This window comes from Triticum aestivum, chromosome 5D (genome assembly GCF_018294505.1).
Source record: "Triticum aestivum cultivar Chinese Spring chromosome 5D, IWGSC CS RefSeq v2.1, whole genome shotgun sequence".
In the NCBI taxonomy this organism is placed as follows: Eukaryota; Viridiplantae; Streptophyta; class Magnoliopsida; order Poales; family Poaceae; genus Triticum; species Triticum aestivum.
Window position 1 is genome coordinate 15,595,346 of NC_057808.1, and position 22,205 is coordinate 15,617,550.

Below are 22,205 nucleotides of genomic sequence, written 5' to 3' on the forward strand. Positions count from 1 at the left end.
AGTGTGACCAAGGAGTTGATCACGGGATGATGTGAGTTACGGAACGAGTAAAGAGACTTGCCGGTAACGAGATTGAACAAGGTATAGGGATACCGACGATCGAATCTCGGGCAAGTAACATATCGATGGACAAAGGGAATTGCATACGGGATTGATTGAATCCCCGACATCGTGGTTCATCCGATGAGATCATCGTGGAACATGTGGGAGCCAACATGGGTATCCAGATCCCGCTGTTGGTTATTGACCGGAGAACGTCTCGGTCATGTCTGCATGGTTCCCGAACCCGTAGGGTCTACACGCTTAAGGTTCGATGACGCTAGGGTTATAGGGAAAGTATGTACGTGGTTACCGAATGTTGTTCAGAGTCCCGGATGAGATCTCGGACGTCACGAGGAGTTCCGGAATGGTCCGGAGGTAAAGATTTGTATATGGAAAGTTGTTGTTCGGGTTCCGGGAAAAGTTCGGGTTTTTTCGGTATTGTACCGGGAAGCTTCCAGAAGATTCCGGAGGATTCCGGAGGGGTCCGGAGGTCCGGAAAATGTTCCACCACGTCCAATACAGTAGCATGGGCTGTAAGGGGGCGCCCTAGCCTTAATGGGCCAGGGGCACCAGCCCCCCCAAGGCCCATGCGCATGGGAGAGGGGAAACCCTAAGGGGGAGGGCCTCCACTTGACTTGGGAGGCACTCCTCCCCCCTTTGGCCGCCCCCAAGCCCCATCTAGGGCTGGCCGCACCCCTTGAGGGGGGAAACCCTAGATGGGGGCGCAGCCCTCCCCCTCCCCTATATATATTGAGGTTTTGGGGCTGCCATAGACATGAGAACGTCTCCTTTTTGGCGTAGCCCTACCCCTCTTCCTCCTCCTCCTCTCCCGCGGTGCTTGGCGAAGCCCTGCGGGATTGCCACGCTCCTCCACCACCACCATGCCGTCGTGTTGCTGCTGGATGGAGTCTTCCCAACCTCTCCCTCTCTCCTTGCTGGATCAAGGCGTGGGAGACGTCACCGGGCTGCACGTGTGTTGAACGCGGAGGCACCGTTCTTTCGGTGCTTAGATCGGAATCAACCGCGATCTGAATCGCTACGAGTACGACTCCCTCATCCGCGTTCTTGCAACGCTTCCGCATCGCGATCTACAAGGGTATGTAGATTCACTCCCCTTCCCCTCGTTGCTAGATTACTCCATAGATTGATCTTGGTGATGCGTAGAAAATTTTGAATTTCTGCTACGTTCCCCAACAATACTGATATTCGGAACCAACCTCAAAGTCATTGACGAGGTCAAGTCGTTTTTGTCTCAGAACTTTGAGATGAAAGACCTTGGTGTGGCTGATGTTATCTTGAACATCAAGCTACTGAGAGATAATGAGGGTGGGATTACACTTCTGCAATCCCACTATGTTGAGAAGGTGTTGAGTCGTTTTGGATATTCGGATTGCACACCATCTCAAACACCATATGATCCTAGCGTGTTGATTCGAAAGTCCAAAGGCACGGCTATAGATCAGTTGAGATACTCTCAAATCATTGGTTCACTGATGTACCTAGCAAGCGCAACGAGGCCCGACATCGCGTTTGCTGTGAGCAAACTGAGCCGGTTTGTTTCCAAACCGGGTGATGTACATTGGCATGCTGTTGAACGAGTTATGCGCTATCTGAAAGGTACTATGAACTATGGACTTCACTATATCGGAGACCCGTCGGTACTTGAAGGGTATAGTGATGCAAATTGGATCTCTGATGCTGATGAGATGAAGGCCACAACTGGGTATATGTTTACTCTTGGAGGTGGCGCTGTTTCCTGGAAGTCTTGCAAGCAAACGATCTTAACGAGATCGACAATGGAAGCAGAATTAACGGCATTAGACACATCTGGTGTTGAAGCGAGATGGCTTCGAGATCTTTTGATGGACTTGCCATTGGTTGATAAACCGGTTCCGGCTATCCTTATGAACTGTGACAATCAGACTGTCATCACCAAGGTGAAGAGTTCAAAGGACAACATGAAGTCCACCAAACACATAAGAATGAGATTAAAAGCTGTCAGAAAATTAAGAAACTCCGGAGTGATAGCGTTGGACTATGTTCATACGGCTAAGAATCTGGCAGATCCCTTTACGAAAGGGCTATCACGTGTTGTGATAGATAATGCATCGAGGGAGATGGGTATGAGACCCACATGAGTTGCCATGGTAGTAACCCAACCTATGTGATCGGAGATCCCGTGAATTAGGACCTGGGAAAACAAGCCAGTGGTGAACTGAGGAGAGTAACTATACTAACCCACTCCGTTGGAGATGCAATACTCTCGATACTGTATGGTAGGATGACTACTGTCTTAATGTGTTCCGAAGCTTATATAAGCAAGATGCTATCGTACAGAGTGATCTTTGGAGGAACACACCTATATGAGTCCGACTGCTGGTCACAGTCTATGAGATTGGTGTTGGGGAACGTAGTAATTTCAAAAAAATTCCTACGCACACGCAAGATCATGGTGATGCATAGCAACGAGAGGGGAGAGTGTTGTCCACGTACCCTCGTAGACCGACAGCGGAAGCGTTATCACAACGCGGTTGATGTAGTCGTACGTCTTCACGATCCGACCGATCAAGTACCGAACGTACGGCACCTCCGAGTTCTACACACGTTCAGCTCGATGACGTCCCTCGAACTCCGATCCAGCCGAGTGTTGAGGGAGAGTTTCATCAGCACGACGGCGTGGTGATGATGATGATGTTCCACCGACGCAGGGCTTCGCCTAAGCTCCGCAACGGTATTATCGAGGTGTAATATGGTGAAGGGGGGCACCGCACACGGCTAAGAGATCTCAAGGATCAATTGCTGTGTCTCTGGCTTGCCCCCCTGCCCCCGTATATAAAGGAGCAAGGGGGAGGCAGCCGGCCAAGGGGAGAGGCGCGCCATAGGGGGGGAGTCCTACTCCCACCGGGAGTAGGACTCCTCCTTTCCTTGTGGGAGTAGGAGAAGGGAAGGGGGAAGGAGAAAGAAGGAAGGGTGCGCCCCACTTCCCTAGTCCAATTCGGACCAGACCATGAGGAGGGGTGCGGCCACCTTTTGAGGCCTTTCTCTCCTTTCCCGTATGGCCCATCAAGGTCCAATACGAATTCCCGTAACTCTCCGGTACTCCAAAAAATACCCGAATCACTCGGAACCTTTCCGAAGTCCGAATATAGTCGTTCAATATATCGATTTTTACATCTCGACCATTTCAAGACTCCTCGTCATATCCCCGATCTCATCCGGGACTCCGAACTCCTTCGGTACATCAAAACTCAATAAAACTGTCATCGTAACGTTAAGCGTGCGGACCCTACGGGTTCGAGAACTACGTAGACATGACCGAGACACGTCTCCAGTCAATAACCAATAGCGGGACCTGGATGCCCATATTGGCTCCCACATATTCTACGAAGATCTTTATCGGTCAGACCGCATAACAGCATACGTTGTTCCCTTTGTCACCGGTATGTTACTTGCCCGAGATTTGATCGTCGGTATCTCGATACCTAGTTCAATCTCGTTACCGGCAAGTCTCTTTACTCGTTCCGTAACACATCATCCCGCAACTAACTCATTAGTCACAATGCTTGCAAGGCTTATAGTGATGTGCATTACCGAGTGGCCCAGAGATACCTCTCCGACAATTGGAGTGACAAATCCTAATCTCGAAATACGCCAACCCAACAAGTACCTTTGGAGACACCTATAGAGCACCTTTGTAATCACCCATTTACGTTGTGACGTTTGGTAGCACACAAAGTGTTCCTCCGGTAAACGGGAGTTGCATAATCTCATAGTCATAGGAACATGTATAAGTCATGAAGAAAGCAATAGCAACATACTAAACGATCGAGTGCTAAGCTAACGGAATGGGTCAAGTCAATCACGTCATTCTCCTAATTAGGTGATCTCGTTAATCAAATGACAACTTATGTCTATGGCTAGGAAACATAACCATCTTTGATCAACGAGCTAGTCAAGTAGAGGCATACTAGTGACACTCTGTTTGTCTATGTATTCACACATGTATCAAGTTTCCGGTTAATACAATTCTAGCATGAATAATAAACATTTATCATGATATAAGGAAATAAATAATAACTTTATTATTGCCTCTAGGGCATATTTCCTTCAATTGGGGTGATCTCTAGTAAGCTCATGAATAGGCCAGGAGTGTGACTTATATGCTCCACCCGAGGGGTCAGCTTTCGGCAGCCCAGTACTAGTGAGACATGTGGTGAAACTTCTTTACGCCAAACTGACAATTCAAGGCATAGTCCATTGTTCAGTTGTGAAGGAGTGTAGCTACTTGCTCTAGGTGAAGCTCAACCTTAACAGGTCTTCACTGAAACACTGGTATATCGAAACAGTAATTGGAACAGAGGACACAATGGGCCCTCGAGATCTGGTGGGGGATTGCTGAAATTTGAGATGGGCTCTAGGCCCATGTAGCAATTTCTGAAAAATCTCTAAGGGCCCATGTGGGTTATATGGCACTAGGTGTAGTGGAAGTTTAGTCCCACCCCGGAAGTGGAAGAGGAGTTGGACCTCCTTATAAGGATTTCTCTTCTACATGCTATTGGAGCTTGAGAAGAGAAGAGGCCCTCGCGCACTCCTCCTCCGCCGCCCGCCTCGCCTCGTCACGACGCGACGCGACGCGGGATTGAGCCGAGCCCAGCTCACACCTACGCGCTTATTTTTGCCAGTCACTAACGGGCTGTCACGGACTCGGACGTCGGATCGTGGGCTGTCACGGACTCGGACGTGGGTCGAGCCCACGTCTCTCCACGCGGCTGCGCCTATATAAGTGTGCGGTGTCTCCTAACCCTAGCCGCCACAAACAGATCACATCTGCTCCACGCGCACGCCCACCGTCGTTCCCTTGCTGTTGCTGCCGCCGGTGACTCCATCCCGTTCGCCGCGTACACGGTCGACGGGAGAGCAGGTCTCCAAAACCACGCCCTTCTTGTTCCTGTATGGGGTGAGGGGCGAATAGGTTTTTGGGCAGCGATTACGCGACTGCTCACTTCCGATCGTCTACTTCCTCTACGTCTGCGTCGCCTTCATCATCACCATGTCCACCGACGCCGAACGTGCCGCCGCCGAGAAAGCTGAAGCTGACAAGAAGGCCGCCGAGGACGCTGCTGCTGCCACCAAAGCCGCGGCCTCTGCATGGCCTACTGGAGGGTATAACTCGTTTATCCCGCTCCTACTGTTTTCTGTTTTAGCCATGCTAGCGTTATACGTAGATCTTTCTGCAATTAGCGTAGTATGTGCTAGTTTGACTGAATATCAGTATGCGATTATATGTGTCAATGCCATGCTAGTGATTTACTCGTGGATTAATTTAATCGAGAAATTGCCTATTTACTCAACAGTTTGTGTGTGATTGGCTGGTTTTGTTGCTCGTGGGACTCTGGGAGCTGCAGTGAACGTTTTGTCTGTGGCAGAATTAACCTTCTCGCTTGAGTACACGATGAACTCTTTATGCTGCAGACTTGTGTTTGAATCATTGTTCCAAATTTCAGCAGTGTATGTCAGGCTAAGTAGAGCATAATGTTGGATTAAATTCTCTGCTAGCATCTTCTGGTTCTTGCTTGATTTTCTAGAGTCAGAGAGACTTTGTTACAAAAGCATTAAGCAGAACTACTGAAGAGAGTAGAAGAACGAACCATGAAACCATATATATAATTGGGTCGTATTTGCCTCAATGGGTCTCAACCTGCCACGCAGAGCGACTCCCGGATGCTGGCGCTCGACGGCGAGGGAAACGCCGCCCCTTTTCACGGGCGCCGGTTGCTGGTGCTGGCGGGAGGGACTAGCAGGCGTGCGGCAGCCTCAAGCTTCTCCCATGTGCCTGGACACGAGCGGCACAAGGGATTGAGGAGCAGGGGGCGATGCCAAGGGCGTGGAGCAGGGGGTTCACATGCAGATGCATATCATCAGCAACCACTGAGACCTCGTGCAACCTCAAGATGCTAGCGTCCTGCCTCCATTTCAAGTTGTTCGCCACGGTCGCTGCCACATGTCAGGTACACATTGCATCTCCCTTTCTTCTCTTCTGGTCTACTGTGGTTGAGCTCTACAAGGAGATGAGTTATTACTACTGAATTTCAGATCTAAAGTTGTGTGCTACAGAAAAATTGTATAGCTTACCTATTCTTAATCTAAGAAGAATGTTTATCAGGTATTGCGCGCAGGTAATATGGTGAGGACACAAATTTGGGTGTCCAGCTCCTTGCCTGCATGTGCAAGGAATTCAGAACCTGCAGGTATTTTTTATTCTTGATCTCATCCATACCTTGTGTTTCATTTTCTGGATGGAAGGAATTCATGTTTAATTTCACATGATGTTCAAACAAATAAATGCATGATGTGTTGAATTGCTGAAATATGGAGGAAATGCTACAGCTTGATGACTATTACAGTATAGTTAATTCAGAACTTCAGTGCTGATGACACGAGTCTTGTGGACTATATTGGTTACCAGTACAACTGAGCATGATTTACACTGTGTTTGACAACAAAGTATTGTAAAAAGGGAGTGCCTAGAACTCATTTAGATGAGATATAATTTGGTCTCATTCACCTTGAGAACCAAAACAGGTACAACCCACGTCAGCACACACACATCTTATAGCATCACATCCAATGGCTATAAAAGGTGAATGAGACCAAACTATATCTCATCTAGATGAGTTCTAGCAAAACTGTTGTAAAAACCGCAGTATTTTAGCATGTTGATATATCAAAGTATTTTGCAGTAGCAGTAATGCAGAGAATGAATCTACAACAGTCCACCTATTACCAGTACTCTTACTTCTTCTCTTCTTCCTGAATAGCTTGCTCTTCTCTCATCCACTGCTCTGTTTGATTTAGCCCCTATAATCTCATCTTCGATTGTGCAAATTATTTTGTGTATGTGACAACAAGGTGTTGGAAATCCAAGCAGGCTGTAGGAAAAGATTTATTTCTTCTTATGCTCTTTGTGTAATCAATAGTTCTTTTTTCTTCTGCTGGGTAGTTGGGGGTTTGTTTTGGGATGTTTCACAGAACTTAGGGAAGACCTTGTCAAGCTTATTTGGGGGGCACTAGGGTGAATTAATTCTGATCCTAGCATAAGTACAGTCAGGAATTACATCTTTTGTGGCCAGCAGGAACAGTGTGGTGTCCTATTTTCTGCACTCCGGCGTTTTCTGTACTACTGGCAAAACATATACTATATTTGCTAGCTCTTGTTGTTACCTCATTTTACCCTATACTTCTCTCAAATCAGCTATGAATTACAAACGATAATAAATCTCATGATGATGATGATGGCGACTGTTGGTACTTTAGGTGATATATGCCTCATCAGAACTGAACATTTATCAATTTTGATGCATGCCTGTACGGGCTAACATTTTTTGTTTAAAGCAGCAACTATATACTGTGTGCTGTAAGAATGTACATGCAATATATCTTGTGCATTGCAGACATAGGAATGCTTGATTGTCATGAGTGTGTCTCAATTGGTTCTTTATAATACAGTACTATTTAGAGTATTAGTGGATGATAATTTCCTTCCCTCATATTTAAAACAGTGCAACAGATGAAGACGATGATTAACTTCTCTGACCTTATGGTAGGTTGAATCTGAATCACATTGACAGGTGAACTTCCTTGTAATCCCTTTTCCTGAAACTATAAGACAATGGCCTAGCCTTGAAAGTCCTCTTCTGCGCTCGCGCACACATGCTCTCGTTATCGCTCCCGTTCAGCCTCTTCGAGATTACCACCCCGACATGTATAGGCCTAGGTATAACTTTTGTATACCGACTTTTTTTAAGAGCCGATGGCCCACATCTGGCCCACTCTGACAACTATTAAAGTCGACGCCGTTATCTATGGGATAGGCCGGCTCCGATTTTTGCTCACGATGTGCGCTGTTAAAGCTAAGATTCTGTTCCAAAGGCGTTCGTTCACACATGACGATTTATTAAATTATAATATATTATTGTACATTACACACAGTTGCACCTAAAGCCAGGCATAGTACCTGCAATGACCCATCGGAGACACCTGAAACTGCACTGACTGCCACGCCGATTCAAAGATGATTCTGATACATCTGCTTCCAACACCGTCACATCACATTCAGGTTACAAAATATCAACACAATACACAGGAACTGAGCTAATGCTCTGAACTTACAGCTGTTAATCAGAATCATCTATAATCAGTTCAGTATATTTTGAAACCCGTAGCCACAGAGGAGGCGCTAGATAAGTCGGTCAGAGCCATTCACTCTATTTCACCTCCCACTGAAACTTGATCTTATTCCAACTACAGCTTCACGTGGATGACTGAAATCAGAGTGTGCCCCTCACCTATCCCTCACCCCCCTGCTTATACACTACACAGCTTGGGCAAACCTCCTGCCCTTGTTGTTAAAATTTTGATTTTTTTGTGTTATCCTCAAAATTTTACTGCAATCTACTGCTCCCATTCACCCAAATTTTACTGATTCACCCTTCCTTATCAGCCTGCACAAGATACGTGAAATGTCGATCCTTTGCACCCAGTTCAGTGAAAACCTACATAGTTTTGCTCACATCGTCCTATGCCTGCTCATGGTTTATTTCCCCACACAAATTATGGAGAGCTCGCTTGGTGAAAAAACTCTCTATGATGTTGTATACCTTGGCTAGATTGACGTTATTTTGCCGTAGCTGCTTCACCAGTCTCGGTTGTAAACGTCGATGTGTTTCTGTGAAGGCAGTGTATTGTCTCTCCGCAATTAGGAGACAAAGATTGGATGTGTTGCTCCCGATGCTCTGATATGCACCAACCATTGCCTTTCGATCGCAACAATCGTATAAGAGCCCAACACTCACAATGGCATGACCGACTGTTCTCAACGCCAGCCTTCCCTGCATAGCACAAACAACATCCAGAACTTTAGATTTGGCCATTGACATCACAACAAACCAGCAGTGCTACATGGAGAATTCCAAAATGAAGTACTCACCGCACAGCTGCAAATGATTTCCTGCCTGCATTTTGTCCTCTAAACATTTAGTCTGCTTTTCCAATATGTAATACCAAACCCCTTCCCGCAGGAGTACAAGTTGTATGCTTCACCTAAAGATCAAATCTTATACCCAGTTTCAGTACAATCACATTTTCCCCTGGATTCTCAGCGAACCCACGAATTGCTTTCTCCAACGAACTTGGGCGATTAGGACAAGGTGTCCTCCTTTACGCAGCCACACCAATCGTTACCCTGCATGCATTCCAGAAATGTTTAAATCAGCAGATGCTTACGTCGAACACATGATAGTCAAGTCAAAACTTTTGATATGCGTGTGCATATCACAGCTCAATGTGAAGGCACAATAAGTAATCAGACTGCCACCTAGCTGTGCCATCACCTAGATAAATATTATTTCAGTTATCAGAAGTACACATTGACTTTGCAGTACCACTTTGCTACGAACACCAATGTTCAGGCTTCTACAGAAATCATCCACTTTTAAAGATGTCAAATAATTGTCAAAATGCACCAGCACTGTCTACAGATGCCAATGAAAAATTACTGTCCAAAATAACTGCTAATTATCGAGATACATTGCTTGTTAAAATGCTCTTCATCACTGTCAAGATTAATTTATTTGAGCACCCTCACAACAATAAAAATATGCATATACACCCATCACTTCAGGCTTGACCCACTTTTTTCGGAATTTGTAGCACTGAATGCACATACTGTTGTGTCCAGCCAAGAGCTCTAGGGTTCATCTCGCCTGTAAACCACGCAGACGCCTGTAGTCGCAAATGGCTGCTACCATTCATCCACATCAAACATTTTATTCGGCCCTCCAAATCTGCTTGAACTCGATATGTGAACCACGGATTGTTGGCACCCAACTCCTTAAATAATTCCATCGTTTTCCTCACATCATCATCCGCTTGGTCACAACCCAAGTTCCTGCACAATGCTCTCAGTGATCGCTTAGTGAAGGGGACTTTTCTATTTAACCAAAAAATCTCCTAATTATGTTGTAAACATCTATGTGTTTGGGACGGCCAGTGAACGGTTACCCGCCAATTTGGAGAGAGTGAATGATTGTATTTCTCCTTGTGCTTAGACATTTACAAACCATTGTCCTCTGACCTAAGCAACTGGGTCAGTGCAGGGCATTCACAACGGCATGACTGTGTATTCTCTAACCCTGCTTCCCCTGTATATCAACAATATAGAAATTTAAAATCATTTCCTTCACAAACTAGTTCACCTTTTTTGCTGGTTTTTGCATCGTCAAGACTTAGCACGCAACCTCAAATAATTTCCTACATGCATTTCGTCCTCTCGACATTTAATACTGACCCTGTTAGCACAAAAATACAAGTTGTGAAAAACCGCACCCTACATGACTTAGTTGATCACATTTGCAAATTTCTGGTGTCCTAAAAATTGATTACTCAACATTACTTATATGACGAGTGTGGTATATTCCATAAATTATTGGAGAACTACAGAACATATCCTATGAAGCACCCTACAACAAACTTATTACTATAAAATAAGCTATAATGTCAACTACAAGTCAACGGCATGTTCCTAGCACTTAATTAACTAATTACACGTACCTATAATCCTTAATTGGTAATCTGATGAGGATAATGATGCTACAGACTAACCTTTTTGTCCATCCAGGAGTCTCTGGATTCACCTTCCCCATCGATTGCTGAGATATAGTCGGAGAGCTGCGCTTCCCGTTAACTGGTCCGGCATCCACATCTAGGAGCTACGGCTCCCACTCATCACTTCCACTTCTTATGACTCATGGCTGCCAGCAGTGGAGCTCCAAGGGTCGGCAGGCGTACTTCCCCATATCCAGCAGGCTATCGGTGCCATCCATCCCCTCAAGGATTGGAATCCTGACATGTTGGGAGGGGGAAATCTCTAAGAAATTGCAGCTCCAGCTATATCATCTTACGTAATTGAACGAGTCTAGGGATACATCACCTTTTAACCGGCTGTAGAAAGAATTCCATGTCTTCAATGGCGTCGCCCTCCTACGCAAGGACGCCGCCGCCCCAGCTTCTCTTCTGTCTAGGAAAAACTGGATAATTGCAACCTTCTGTCGAATGGAAAAGTGAAGTTCCTGTCCCCGCAGCCAGACAGAATGTAACGTTATGGGCCACGGCAAGACCTTGTGTTCTCAACCCCAGCCTTACCCTGCAAAAAAATTCACAAACTGAATTAAATTACCGATCACAAACCAGCAAAACCAAATTAGTCATTAACCAAGCACCCACAAACTATCTCCTGCATGCACTTCGTCCTCTCGAAATTTAGCCGGCTCTTGCCGTACCGGATGGCAAACCCCTTTTCCCATGAACACAAACTGTAGAAATTGTATGCCTCGGCCAGAGTTGAAAGTAGTGCCAAGAACCAGTGTCATCACATTTTCAGTTGGGTTCTCCGCAAAACACCTGACTGCCTTTTCGAACATACTTACTCGGTTTAGGCGCGGTGTTTTGCTCGGGGAGGCAATACCAATCCTTAGCCTGCAAACACAGGCACATAGAACATGAATTTTCTAATTGCAGATAGCAAACAACTAGCAAACACAGCCTCATATAGCATGAACTTCCTAATTGCACAGAGCAATCAGCCTACAAACACAGGCGCGTATAGGATGAATATTCTAAATGCAGGGAGCAAAACAGACTGCAAACACCAGTACATAAATCAATATTTTTCCTTAACGATGACAGCAATCGGCCTGCAAACAGAGGCGCACATAGCCTGAATTTTGTGAATGCGGAGAACAAATCAGCCTTCACACACAGGCACACACAACATAAATTTCCTGAATGCAGTAGAACAATCAGCACTCACTCTAACTGCATGATTTACTCACTCATTCGTTTCATTCCTAAATCACTCAATACGTGCTGGAAGGCAAAGTTGTTATTCACTGACCTCTAGTTCCACCCCAGTGCTCGGGGATTCGTCTTCCCCGTTGACAGCTCCGACATCGGCGGCGAGCTCTCCCTTGTGCTCACCACCGCTCCGCTGTCCGCTGGTGTGCCGCGTCGCCTCAGCCCGCGGTACCGCCTACAAATCCCCCACACCAAAGACAACGACAACTAGCAGCCGGCACCAAGCTCTCCCCGACCTCCTCCAGCAGACTGGATCTGAAACTTGGGAGAAAGCCATCCTCTGGATCAGCTAAAACAGAGGGCTCAAAAGGAGGCGGCATCGCCGAAAAAGCAAAGATCGACTTACCTGCTCATAGGCTGCATCAGAACTCCATGTTGTCTCGCCGCCGGCCCTCATCGCCTCTGTGCCGCAGTCCTCAGCTTCCCCCAAATGGCCCACACCGTACCCGCAGTCCTCAGCGATTGTCCTGGTCCACGGATCAGACGGGGAACACCGATTCTGTTCCACGGCCCACCTCGCCGGAGACTGACGGCCGTCCAAACTATCGTCAGATCCGTCAACTCTCCCCCGCGCGAAGGCCCACCACCCAACGCTGTCGCGTACGTATTTCCCAACAGTGCTCGATTTTCTGGCGGACCGCATGCGTACATACAGAACTATGGCACAGATCGAGAAGCGACAACCAACGACCTAGATAACGAGCTCACGTGAGCTCGCGCTCAGTTAGTCCACGTCCGCCTAGCCTGCTATTTTAGTAGTTGTGTAAGCTGAAACATGATGCTAAGCCTAACAATTTATTGTCCTTTTTTCGCGTGAGATCACATTTTGGTAGTTGTGAAGCCTAAACCATTTCGGTAGTATTGGACAAAATAAATAGATATTTTGACTTTGATAAATTAGGAGAGGTCCGTGTCAAGAGTGTTGTGGTTATGTTTAATGTACTCTTGTGCGCGAGATTTTTACTGTGTCCCCAGCTCTGTACATTGTTCCTATGAGTTGTTCATGTTGTTTAATAAAACTTATAATGATGCACTGTACAGTTTATTTTGTTAGTCTCTTCGATATGTTGTGCAACAACCATTCAACAAGGCTTTGTCTTTCAAGCTGTGTTATTAGAGGCAATGCTTCATGATATTCGTTGATATTTCAAGTGTTGATATCTTTGCATTTTATTTGTAGGAGGAGCTTTGCAAGTTTGTCAGGGCGGAGAAGATGGATCTCAAGTATGCTACTAACATTGATGTTGTGTGGGAACACCAATAAAAAAAATAGCGCGCTATAAAATATAGCGAGGCCCTTCTCCAAATGCTACACAAGTTATAGCACGCTAATAGCGTGCTATATTTCAAAATAGCGTTTGCAAAAAACTTACAAATATTTTCAGAAATAAAGTATTTCAGCAACTAAATTTTTCTCAGGACCAACACATACACAAGGGCCAAATCCAAGGCATAAAAAAGGAATGCCTGTTATCCTATGGTGGCACAAATAACAGAAACTTCAGTTCAGTACAATACAAAGTATAACACAAGCTACACTTTACAAAGAGAAGAAATCATCAAAATATACTGTACTCCTGCATGTTTTCCATCTGTGTACAATTACAAATTCAGAATAAACATGTGGCCTGACAACTCAGCTACACGCAAATATACACAATTACTTAGTAAAAACAGCCTCAGCGCACGACCAGATCCTGCCGCCTCCGCCACAGCCCAAGCTAGGAACTTTATTTTTAGAAGCCCAAGCTAGGAACTGTGTGCGTGCGTTGCGTTGTCCACGACCTGGGCTAGGGCGTTAGATGGATCGACTGGGCCTGTTGGGCCGATGCCTGATGGTCTGCTGTTCGCTGAGCCTGCTGTGTTTCGATCGTTCCACGCTAAGAACGTTGAAACGTTTTTGTGTTTAGCGCCGTAATAACGCGCTATAGCGCGATTAGCGTGATAGCGTGAAAAATGACCAAAACGTAACGTGGCAGTCTCAAATACGCTATAGCGACGTTTAGACGCCGAAATAGCGCGCTATTTTTTTCGTTGGGGAACACTAAAGATTTGTGAAATCGCTTGCCACTGTCTTACTTGTACCTTTATACAGGACAGAGCTCTGCCGTTCCAGTGGTGCCAAAGATATACCCGGGGAATGCATTAGATTCGTCCATTCAGACTCCGGAGTAGAAGTTTGCCAAAATTATGCTGCGCATTCTCTGCGTGTATCCAAAATCAGGTCTTCCTTTTGTCCAACTCACAACCATCTCAAGCCTGCTAAGCTTGTATGGACTGCCATGTACAGGAAGCAGCACAAGAAGGTACATGGTAACAAGCCAATTCCCTTAAATGATATATATACTCCATATACCTTAACATATGTTTCATAATCTTAATAGTATCTCCTATTAGGTGATCTGATTAGGAAGTGTAAGTACAATGATCTGCTTAAATATTTCCTCTCATGAAAGTTTTCGCATTACGGGTTTTCTTACAAAACTTTTGATAAATGAAGTAATCTGGATTAAAACTGTCAAATAGGTAACGTCAACAATATCAAGGTACTCCCTCTGCTTATATTTTTTACGGAGGGAGTAGAACGTACAAACTAGAATTCACCTTTTTAAATACTTTTGTTTTTTCAACATACCATATACGTACTATAGTATTGATTCTAAAAAAGAAACATAGAGCCACCCAGGCGGCGACGTTTTCGGTGACTGCTGGTGGGCCAAGCAGCGGTCCTCACGATAGTAGGAACGCCGACCGGACAGCCCATCCTATTCCTCGCCGTATCCTGTGTGTCTGTCTGTCACTGCCTTTTTCTAACCCGTTCCGTGCGACGCAGAGCACGGCACCTGCTTCTGGTTAACATAACGGCGTGTTCATGCAGTAAAATGGGATCGTGAGCTCCTCCGCGTATGTCAGGCGTGTTGGTCGTCTCGCACTTTGCTTAGTGGCAGGGCACAATATGGTCCTCGCACCTGCCCCGTGCAACCGCGGTGGTATCAACCTTGTGCCGCTGCGCACCCTTCGCCCCAACGGTGCAAGTGGAGCTACAAGCCTAGAACTACACCGGACTTCTCATGTACTTCAACATAAATTCTTTTTGAGCTGGAACTGCACCGGACTTCTTATATTAGTGTAGTAGTTAGACCAGTCGACACAAGAGGATCCCATTGTACCATAATTCAAAAAAAAAGAAAAAAAAAGAGCTTCTGCAATCATCAAGGTTTATCCAATCTAGGAGCATCTACAACCGGACTTGCCAAATTCGACCCCTTAAAAACGGTCTTGTCGTCCTTCTATCGGAAGTAGCGGTCGAAACGCAATATGGATTGAGCCGGACCTGCTCATTACCGGAGCTATCCGACCCGTTCTTGTCCTCCTTCTCCTCCTTGGGTGCGGAGTCCGGGCATAGCACGGACCGCCGATTCAGCTCTCGGGCGAGGGCACGCGTGCCGCTTCTTTACACTGCGAGCGCGTATATTTAATTCCTCCTCTGCGGCAGCGCACGCCACCTCCGCTGCCACCATCTCGGCAGCGAGATGGGCCTCGGCCACCCTCGTCCTCTCATTCCTACGGCATGCACTATGGTCCCACTAGTACTCATACTCTAACGGACTGGTGATGAGGAAAGGGAGACTAGAAGGCTCCCGGGAGGAGCACGATGATCCAGCCCCCTGAGGATCCATGTGCCGACACAATGGACTCACGCCAGACAGATCCCGTCATCAGTCGGGCGCAATCCTTGCGGGAGCGGCAGAGTGCAATGCACACGGCCATTGCCTCCTCCAACCCGCACGGGGCGATACCCGGATCCTCTGCCCGCCATGCCGAAGAAGATCGGGGATCGTTGGACGGGAGCTTGGAGTGGTGGAGCAGAGTGGAGGGGAGTAGAGTGGAGTGGTCAGGGTTTAACTGGGGGACGGATGGGGACAAATATATGTCGGGTAAGGTGAGGCAGCGTGGGTCGGGTTCAACGTGACGGACGCGCCCAGACCTCCTCATATTTGGGCTGGATATGAGGGGTGCCATGTGCCGGTCGGTCCAGACGTTTGAAGTCATTTTGAGACGCCCGTCTAGATTTATTTTTGACCCGTTAGCCATCGGGGCATCCGCACAGACGTATGAGGAAGATTTGAGACGCCGGGCTATAGATGCTAGGGGTACCATCAAAAGATAAGATTAACGCTTGGCAGAATGAAACTGCAGTGCTAACATTTTGTTGCCATCATGAGACATCGCGGATTAATCATACAGATGACGAAGCACTCATTTTTCAAATTGATTTTCTTTCACTGAAATGTAGTAGTATAATTCTTGATCACACGCATGTACGTACTTGACACGAGAACAAGAGTGGTAACCAATCATGGAGAATGGTGGTGATTGATGAACGCAGGTGGTGTGGCATCCATGGACGACTTCTTGATCAAGTTGTTCCCGAGGCACCTGCACGAGACGGACTAGGGCAAGTTGTAGGACAACCAGGTGCTGACGCTCTTCACCCCGTCGATCTACTTGGCCGGCCTGGTCTCCACCATCGGAGCCCCCTTCATGACCAAGCGCCACGGCCGGTGCGGCAGCATCATGACGGGCGCTGTCAGCTTCTTCATGGGCGCCGCCGTGAACGTGGCCGTGCTCATCGACATCGTCGCCGCGTCCTCCTTGTCCTCCTTGGTGTCGGTAACCAGGATCCGCGGCGCCGTGAACCAGCTCACCAGCTGCCTCGGCATCCTTGCCACCAACGTGATCAACTACTTTACCGACCAGATCCACCATTAGATAATAACGAGAAATAAACGAGACAAAGAGACACGGATTTTTACGTGGAAACCCTTGCGGGAGAAAACCACGGACGCACAAAGGCGTAATCACTATGATGGAGGAGTATTACAAGCACGAGACGACAGGCCGTCTTAGGTGCGACTGCATGGGGTATATATAAGGGCAATACATGAGAGTCCTTGGAGGATAAGTAAACGAGTTGTACTCGTAATCGTCGACGTCAACACAAAGGCCCACACCAGTTGTACTACGTCTACTCCAACACGGTATAATTTGGATCACAATTTAACAATCTCCACCTTGATCCAAATTCCCTTCAGTAGTCGAAGAAAATGAATAACTCCATCCAAATCAGCATAAACACCTTGTGCGTCAAAGTCCATAGGACTAGTGAGAAATACCAACTAAGCCTGAGCAAAGCTCAAACTTATTGGTCGGAACTGGCTTTGTCATCATATCAGCAGGATTATCATGAGTACTTATCTTGCATACCTTCAAATTGCCTTCAGCAACAACATCTCGAATATAATGAAATCTGACATCAATGTGCTTTGTTCTCTCATGATACATTGGATTCTTTGTAAGTATATAGCACTTTGACTGACACTAAATACGGTAGGGCAAGGTGAATCTCCACAAAGCTCAGTGTACAAACCTCTCAACCATATAGCTTCTTTGCATGCCTCAGAAATAGCCATATACTCGTCATCAGTAGTGAAACAAGCCACAATAGACTGCAAAGTTGCTCTCCAACTCACAGCACAACCACCAATGGTGAAAACATAACCTGTGAGTGATCTTCTCTTATCCAAATCACCAGCAGAATCAGAATCAACAAAACCAACAAGTCCATCTCCAGTTTTCCCAAACTGCAAATAAGCATTAGAAGTACCTCGCAGGTATCTGAAAATCCAATGAACTTCTTTCCAATGCTCTTTTCCAGGATTAGCCATGTATCTACTGACAACACTCAATGCATATGATAAATCAGGACGAGAACAAACCATGTCATACATGAGTGAACTAACTGCACTCGAATAGGGAACTCTAGACATGTACTCAATATCTGCATCTGACTTAGGACATAAAGCTGATGATAATTTGAAATGTGCAGCTAATGGAGTACTTACAGGCTTGGCATTATGCATATTAAAACGACGAAGAACTTTATCAATATATCCCTTCTGACATAGATATACTTTTCCAGATGGTCTATCTTTGGATATTTCCATGCCAAGTATTTTCTTTGCTGCACCCAAATCCTTCATCTCAAATTCATTACTCAATTGCTTCTTTAGTTCATTAATCTCTGACATACTCTTTGCAGCAATTAGCATATCATCAACATAAAGGAGCAAATAAATAGTTAAACCTTTGACAGTTTTCAAATAAACACAACTATCATAATTACACCTTTTGAAACCTTGAGAGAGCATAAAGGTGTCAAATCTCTTGTACCACTGTCTAGGGGATTGCTTCAATCCATAAAGAGATTTCTTTAACTTACAGACAAGCTTTTCTTTTCCAGGAATAACAAAACCTTCAGGTTGTTCCATATAAATATCCTCTTCTAATTCTCCATGTAAAAATGCAGTTTTAACATCCAATTGTTCAAGCTCAAGATCATGCATGGCAACAATACTAAGTAAAGTGCGAATAGAGCTATGCTTCACAACAGGAGAAAAGACTTCGTTATAGTCAATACCTGGAATCTGGCTGTAACCTTTAGCAACTAACCTTGCTTTATATCTTGTCTCATCATTAGGAGAAACACCTTCTTTCCTCTTGAAAACCCACTTGCAACGAATAGGTTTCTTGTCTCTAGGTAATTTTACTAAATCCCAAGTGCTATTCTTTTCAAGTGATTCCATCTCATCATGCATAGCGGTCATCCACTTATTACTATCACCAGAAATAATAGCCTCGGAATATGAAGAAGGTTCAGCATTACCTTCAATTTCTTCTGCAACAGATAAAGCAAAAGAAACAATATTGCACTCTTCAATTAACCTGTCAGGTTTATTAATATCCCGTCTAACTCTGTCACGTGCGAGATTCCAACTGGGTGGAACAATAGGCTGATTTGGAGTAGGAGTGACATGTTCATCATCAACGACGGGTTCATCATGTGCATCAACAATTTCATTATCAGATGTATCACCTGAATCAATAACATGCTCCACCTGAACAGTAGGCTCCTGAACAATAGGCTACTGTTCACTCTCAACGGGAACATTAGTAGATGAAACATTATGTAACATAGCAGATTCATTAAAGATAACATTTCTGCTAATAACAACCTTCTGGGTTTCAGGATTGCACAATTTATAACCTTTAACACCAGACTTATAACCAAGAAAGATGCACTTAACAGCCCTAGGCTCCAATTTTCCATTATCAACATGAGCATAAGCAGTGCAACCAAAAACTCTCAACTGTGAATAATCAGCAGGTGAACCAGAACATACCTTAATTGGAGTTTTATTATTAAGAGCAATAGATGGTGAACGGTTAATGAGATAACAAACAGTGGAAGCAGTCTCAGCCCAAAAGCGCCTATGCAAACCTGCATTGGACAACATGCAACGGGCTCTGGAAATAATGGTCCTGTTCATATGCTCAGCAACACTGTTTTGTTGAGGAGTATAAGGAACGGTGTAATGTCTGACAATGCCTTCAGACTTGCAATAATTCTTAAATTGCTTAGAACAGAATTCCATACCATTATCAGTGCAAAGTATTTTTACCTTCTTTTCAGTTTGCCTTTCAATCATAATCTTCCACTCCTTAAATGCTGAGAATGCTTCATATTTATGCTTCAAGAAATAAGGCCAAACTTTTCTTGAATAATCATCAATAATAGTCAGCATGTAACTAGCACCACCTAGTGACTTTCTGCGAGATGGTCCCCATAAATCAGAATGAACATAATCAAGAATACCTTCAGTTGTATGGGTCGAAGTATTGAACTTCACCCTCTTGTGCTTGCCGAAGATACAATGCTCACAAAATTTTAATTTACCAGGTTCATATCCATCAAGAAGACCTCTCTTATTTAACTCTGCTAAACCAAGTTCACTCATATGTCCAAGACGCATATGCCAAAGGTTAGCAGCATCACAATCAGAATTCTTTGAAATAACTGGAGTAGCGTTACCTGAAACGGTAGAACCTCGAAGGTAATAAAGACCATTGGTCGAACTTAAGTCACCTTTCATCACAACAAGGGAACCTTTGGTGACTTTCAAAACAATATCTCCACCTGAATACTTGTATCCCTTTGCATCAAGGGCACTCATAGAAATAAGATTTCTCTTCATCTTCGGAATATACCGAACATCTGTCAAAGTTCTGATTATGCCATCAAACATCTTGATTCGAATAGAACCTATGCCTTCAATCTTGCATGGTGAATTATCAAAACCCAAAACGGAACCAGCAGCAGTAGTGGAATCAAAAGTATTAAACCAATCTTCATGTGGACACATATGAAAAATGCATGCAGTGTCAAGTACCCACTTATCATTGGTCTCAGCACATCCAGCAATAACGACAAGAGCATCATCGAAACTATCATCACGAGCAACATTAGCAGAATTTTCACCTTGTTTGTTACCTTTCCTCTTTTCTTTATACTGCAACTTGAAACACTCAGAGATGTCATGCCCGTCTCTCTTGCAATACCTGCAATACTTCTTGTCTCTGGATTGCGATCGGCCCATGTGGCCGTTCTTACTTTTGCCTATGTTTCCATTATTGGAGTTCTTCTCCTTTGTCCTGCCACGAAAAGATAATCCCTCGGCTTGGGATGAACTTGAACCATCATGAGGCACCATTAATTTCATCTTCTCCTTAGAGTTCAAAGCTTCATAAACTTCGTTAAGTGTGAGAGTATCACGACTGTATAATATGGTGTCTCTAAAAGTTGTATAAGAACTTGGCAGTGAACAAAGTAACATTAAAGCAGTATCTTCCTCTTCATACTTAACCTCCATTGCAGCTAGATCAGATATGATCTCTTTAAATTCTGAATATGATTCAAAACATTACCTTCCTCGGGTAACTTGTGCAGGAATAATTTTTGCTTCAGATGCATCTTGCTGGTAAGATCTTTTGTCATGCAAATCCCTTACAGCTTTAACCATAGAGCGGCGGCAGTTTTCTCGCTCAAAACTTCCTGCAAAATATTATTATGCAAATGGAGTTGAATTTGTGACAAAGCCTTACAATCAATTCTTTTCTCCTCATCAGTCCAATCTTGAATTCGGTTCTTCCCAAAACTATCCAGTGCTACATCATAGTCGGCCTATGCCAACAACGCCCGTATCTTGACTTGCCATAGGGTAAACCTTGTGTCACGGTTCAGCGGCGGAAGATCGTACTTCATGGATGCCATGAGTCGATAAATCTGAGTACTAGTTGTAGTTGTACTTCCGAAGCAGCAGCAATAGCAGTGTGGCAGATCGCTTTTGGCTTGGATGACCCTGTGTGATGATGTGGAGCAGCATCAATCTCGTCCTTGCTGCCTCAGTACTTGAAACCGCCCAATACACGGAAAAAAGAGCTGCAGCGGCGGCAACTCGACTTGGGCAAGAACGGCTGTAGAAGAAATCTTGGTCTTGGCGACTTGGCGATTTGACGGCTCGGTGGATAGCGCACAGCAGCCGCAGAAGAAAAAATACCGTAGATTGAATTCCTGTCGGACTTGGCTTCTACGTAGGGCGGCGCAGCAAAATCGATCCGATGGATCGCCTGGTCGCGTGCGGCGGCGCACACGACGGAACCCTAATCTCTCGTCTCCAAAAACTCGTATTTGTAACTTGGCTCTGTATACCACTTGTTAGATAATAACGAGAAATAAACGAGACAAAGAGACACAGATTTTTACGTGGAAACCCTTGCGGGAGAAAACCACGGACGCACAAAGGCGCAATCACTATGATGGAGGAGTATTACAAGCACGAGACGACAGGCCGTCTTAGGTGCGACTACATGGGGTATATATGAGGGAAATACATGAGAGTCCTTGGAGGACAAGTAAACCAGTTGTACTCGTACGCGTCGACGTCAACGCAAAGGCCCACACCAGTTGTACTATGTCTAGTCCAACACGGTATAATTCGGATCACAATTTAACATCCACCATAGCATCTCGCTCAGCCTCGCCATGGGCCCCGCCACCGCCATCTTCGTCGGCGCGCTGTTCCTGCCGCAGACGCCCAATCCTCGTCCAGGGCGGGCGGCTCGAGGAGGCGTACCGCGTGCTGGAGAAGACGCACAAGGTGGATGCGGGGTTCGAGGACCTCAAGGATGAGGGCACGTTCTCGAACTTGTTGGCCGTGCGGAACCGGCCGCAGCTCATCATCCTAGAGTTCCAGCAGCTGTCGGGCATGAACTCCATCACGTTCTACTCTCCGGTCATCTTCCATGGTACAAACAAATATAAGAGTGTTGAGATCACTACTTTAGTGATCTAA

At 45.4% G+C, this 22,205-nt stretch overlaps 1 protein-coding gene and 1 long non-coding RNA gene across 3 annotated transcripts; one reads left to right on the forward strand and one right to left on the reverse strand.

Moving 5' to 3' along the window:
- Window positions 1–8,684: 8,684 nt before the first annotated feature.
- Window positions 8,685–10,242, reverse strand: LOC123124118 (uncharacterized). Of its 2 annotated transcripts, none has more exons than XR_006460980.1 (4): window positions 10,102–10,242; window positions 9,767–9,988; window positions 9,029–9,283; window positions 8,685–8,930 (listed from the first exon to the last, which is right to left on the reverse strand). It is a non-coding gene; the product is annotated as an uncharacterized lncRNA (long non-coding RNA). The 2 variants fall into 2 exon arrangements; XR_006460979.1 differs by having other exon boundaries at window positions 9,733–9,988.
- An 11,427-nt stretch (window positions 10,243–21,669) lies between these two features.
- On the forward strand, window positions 21,670–22,205 carry LOC123126127 (sugar transport protein 14-like). The gene is made up of 2 exons (XM_044546522.1): window positions 21,670–21,725; window positions 21,944–22,205. Exons 1-2 carry the CDS (start codon window positions 21,670–21,672, stop codon window positions 22,203–22,205), a joined length of 318 nt encoding a protein of 105 aa, XP_044402457.1.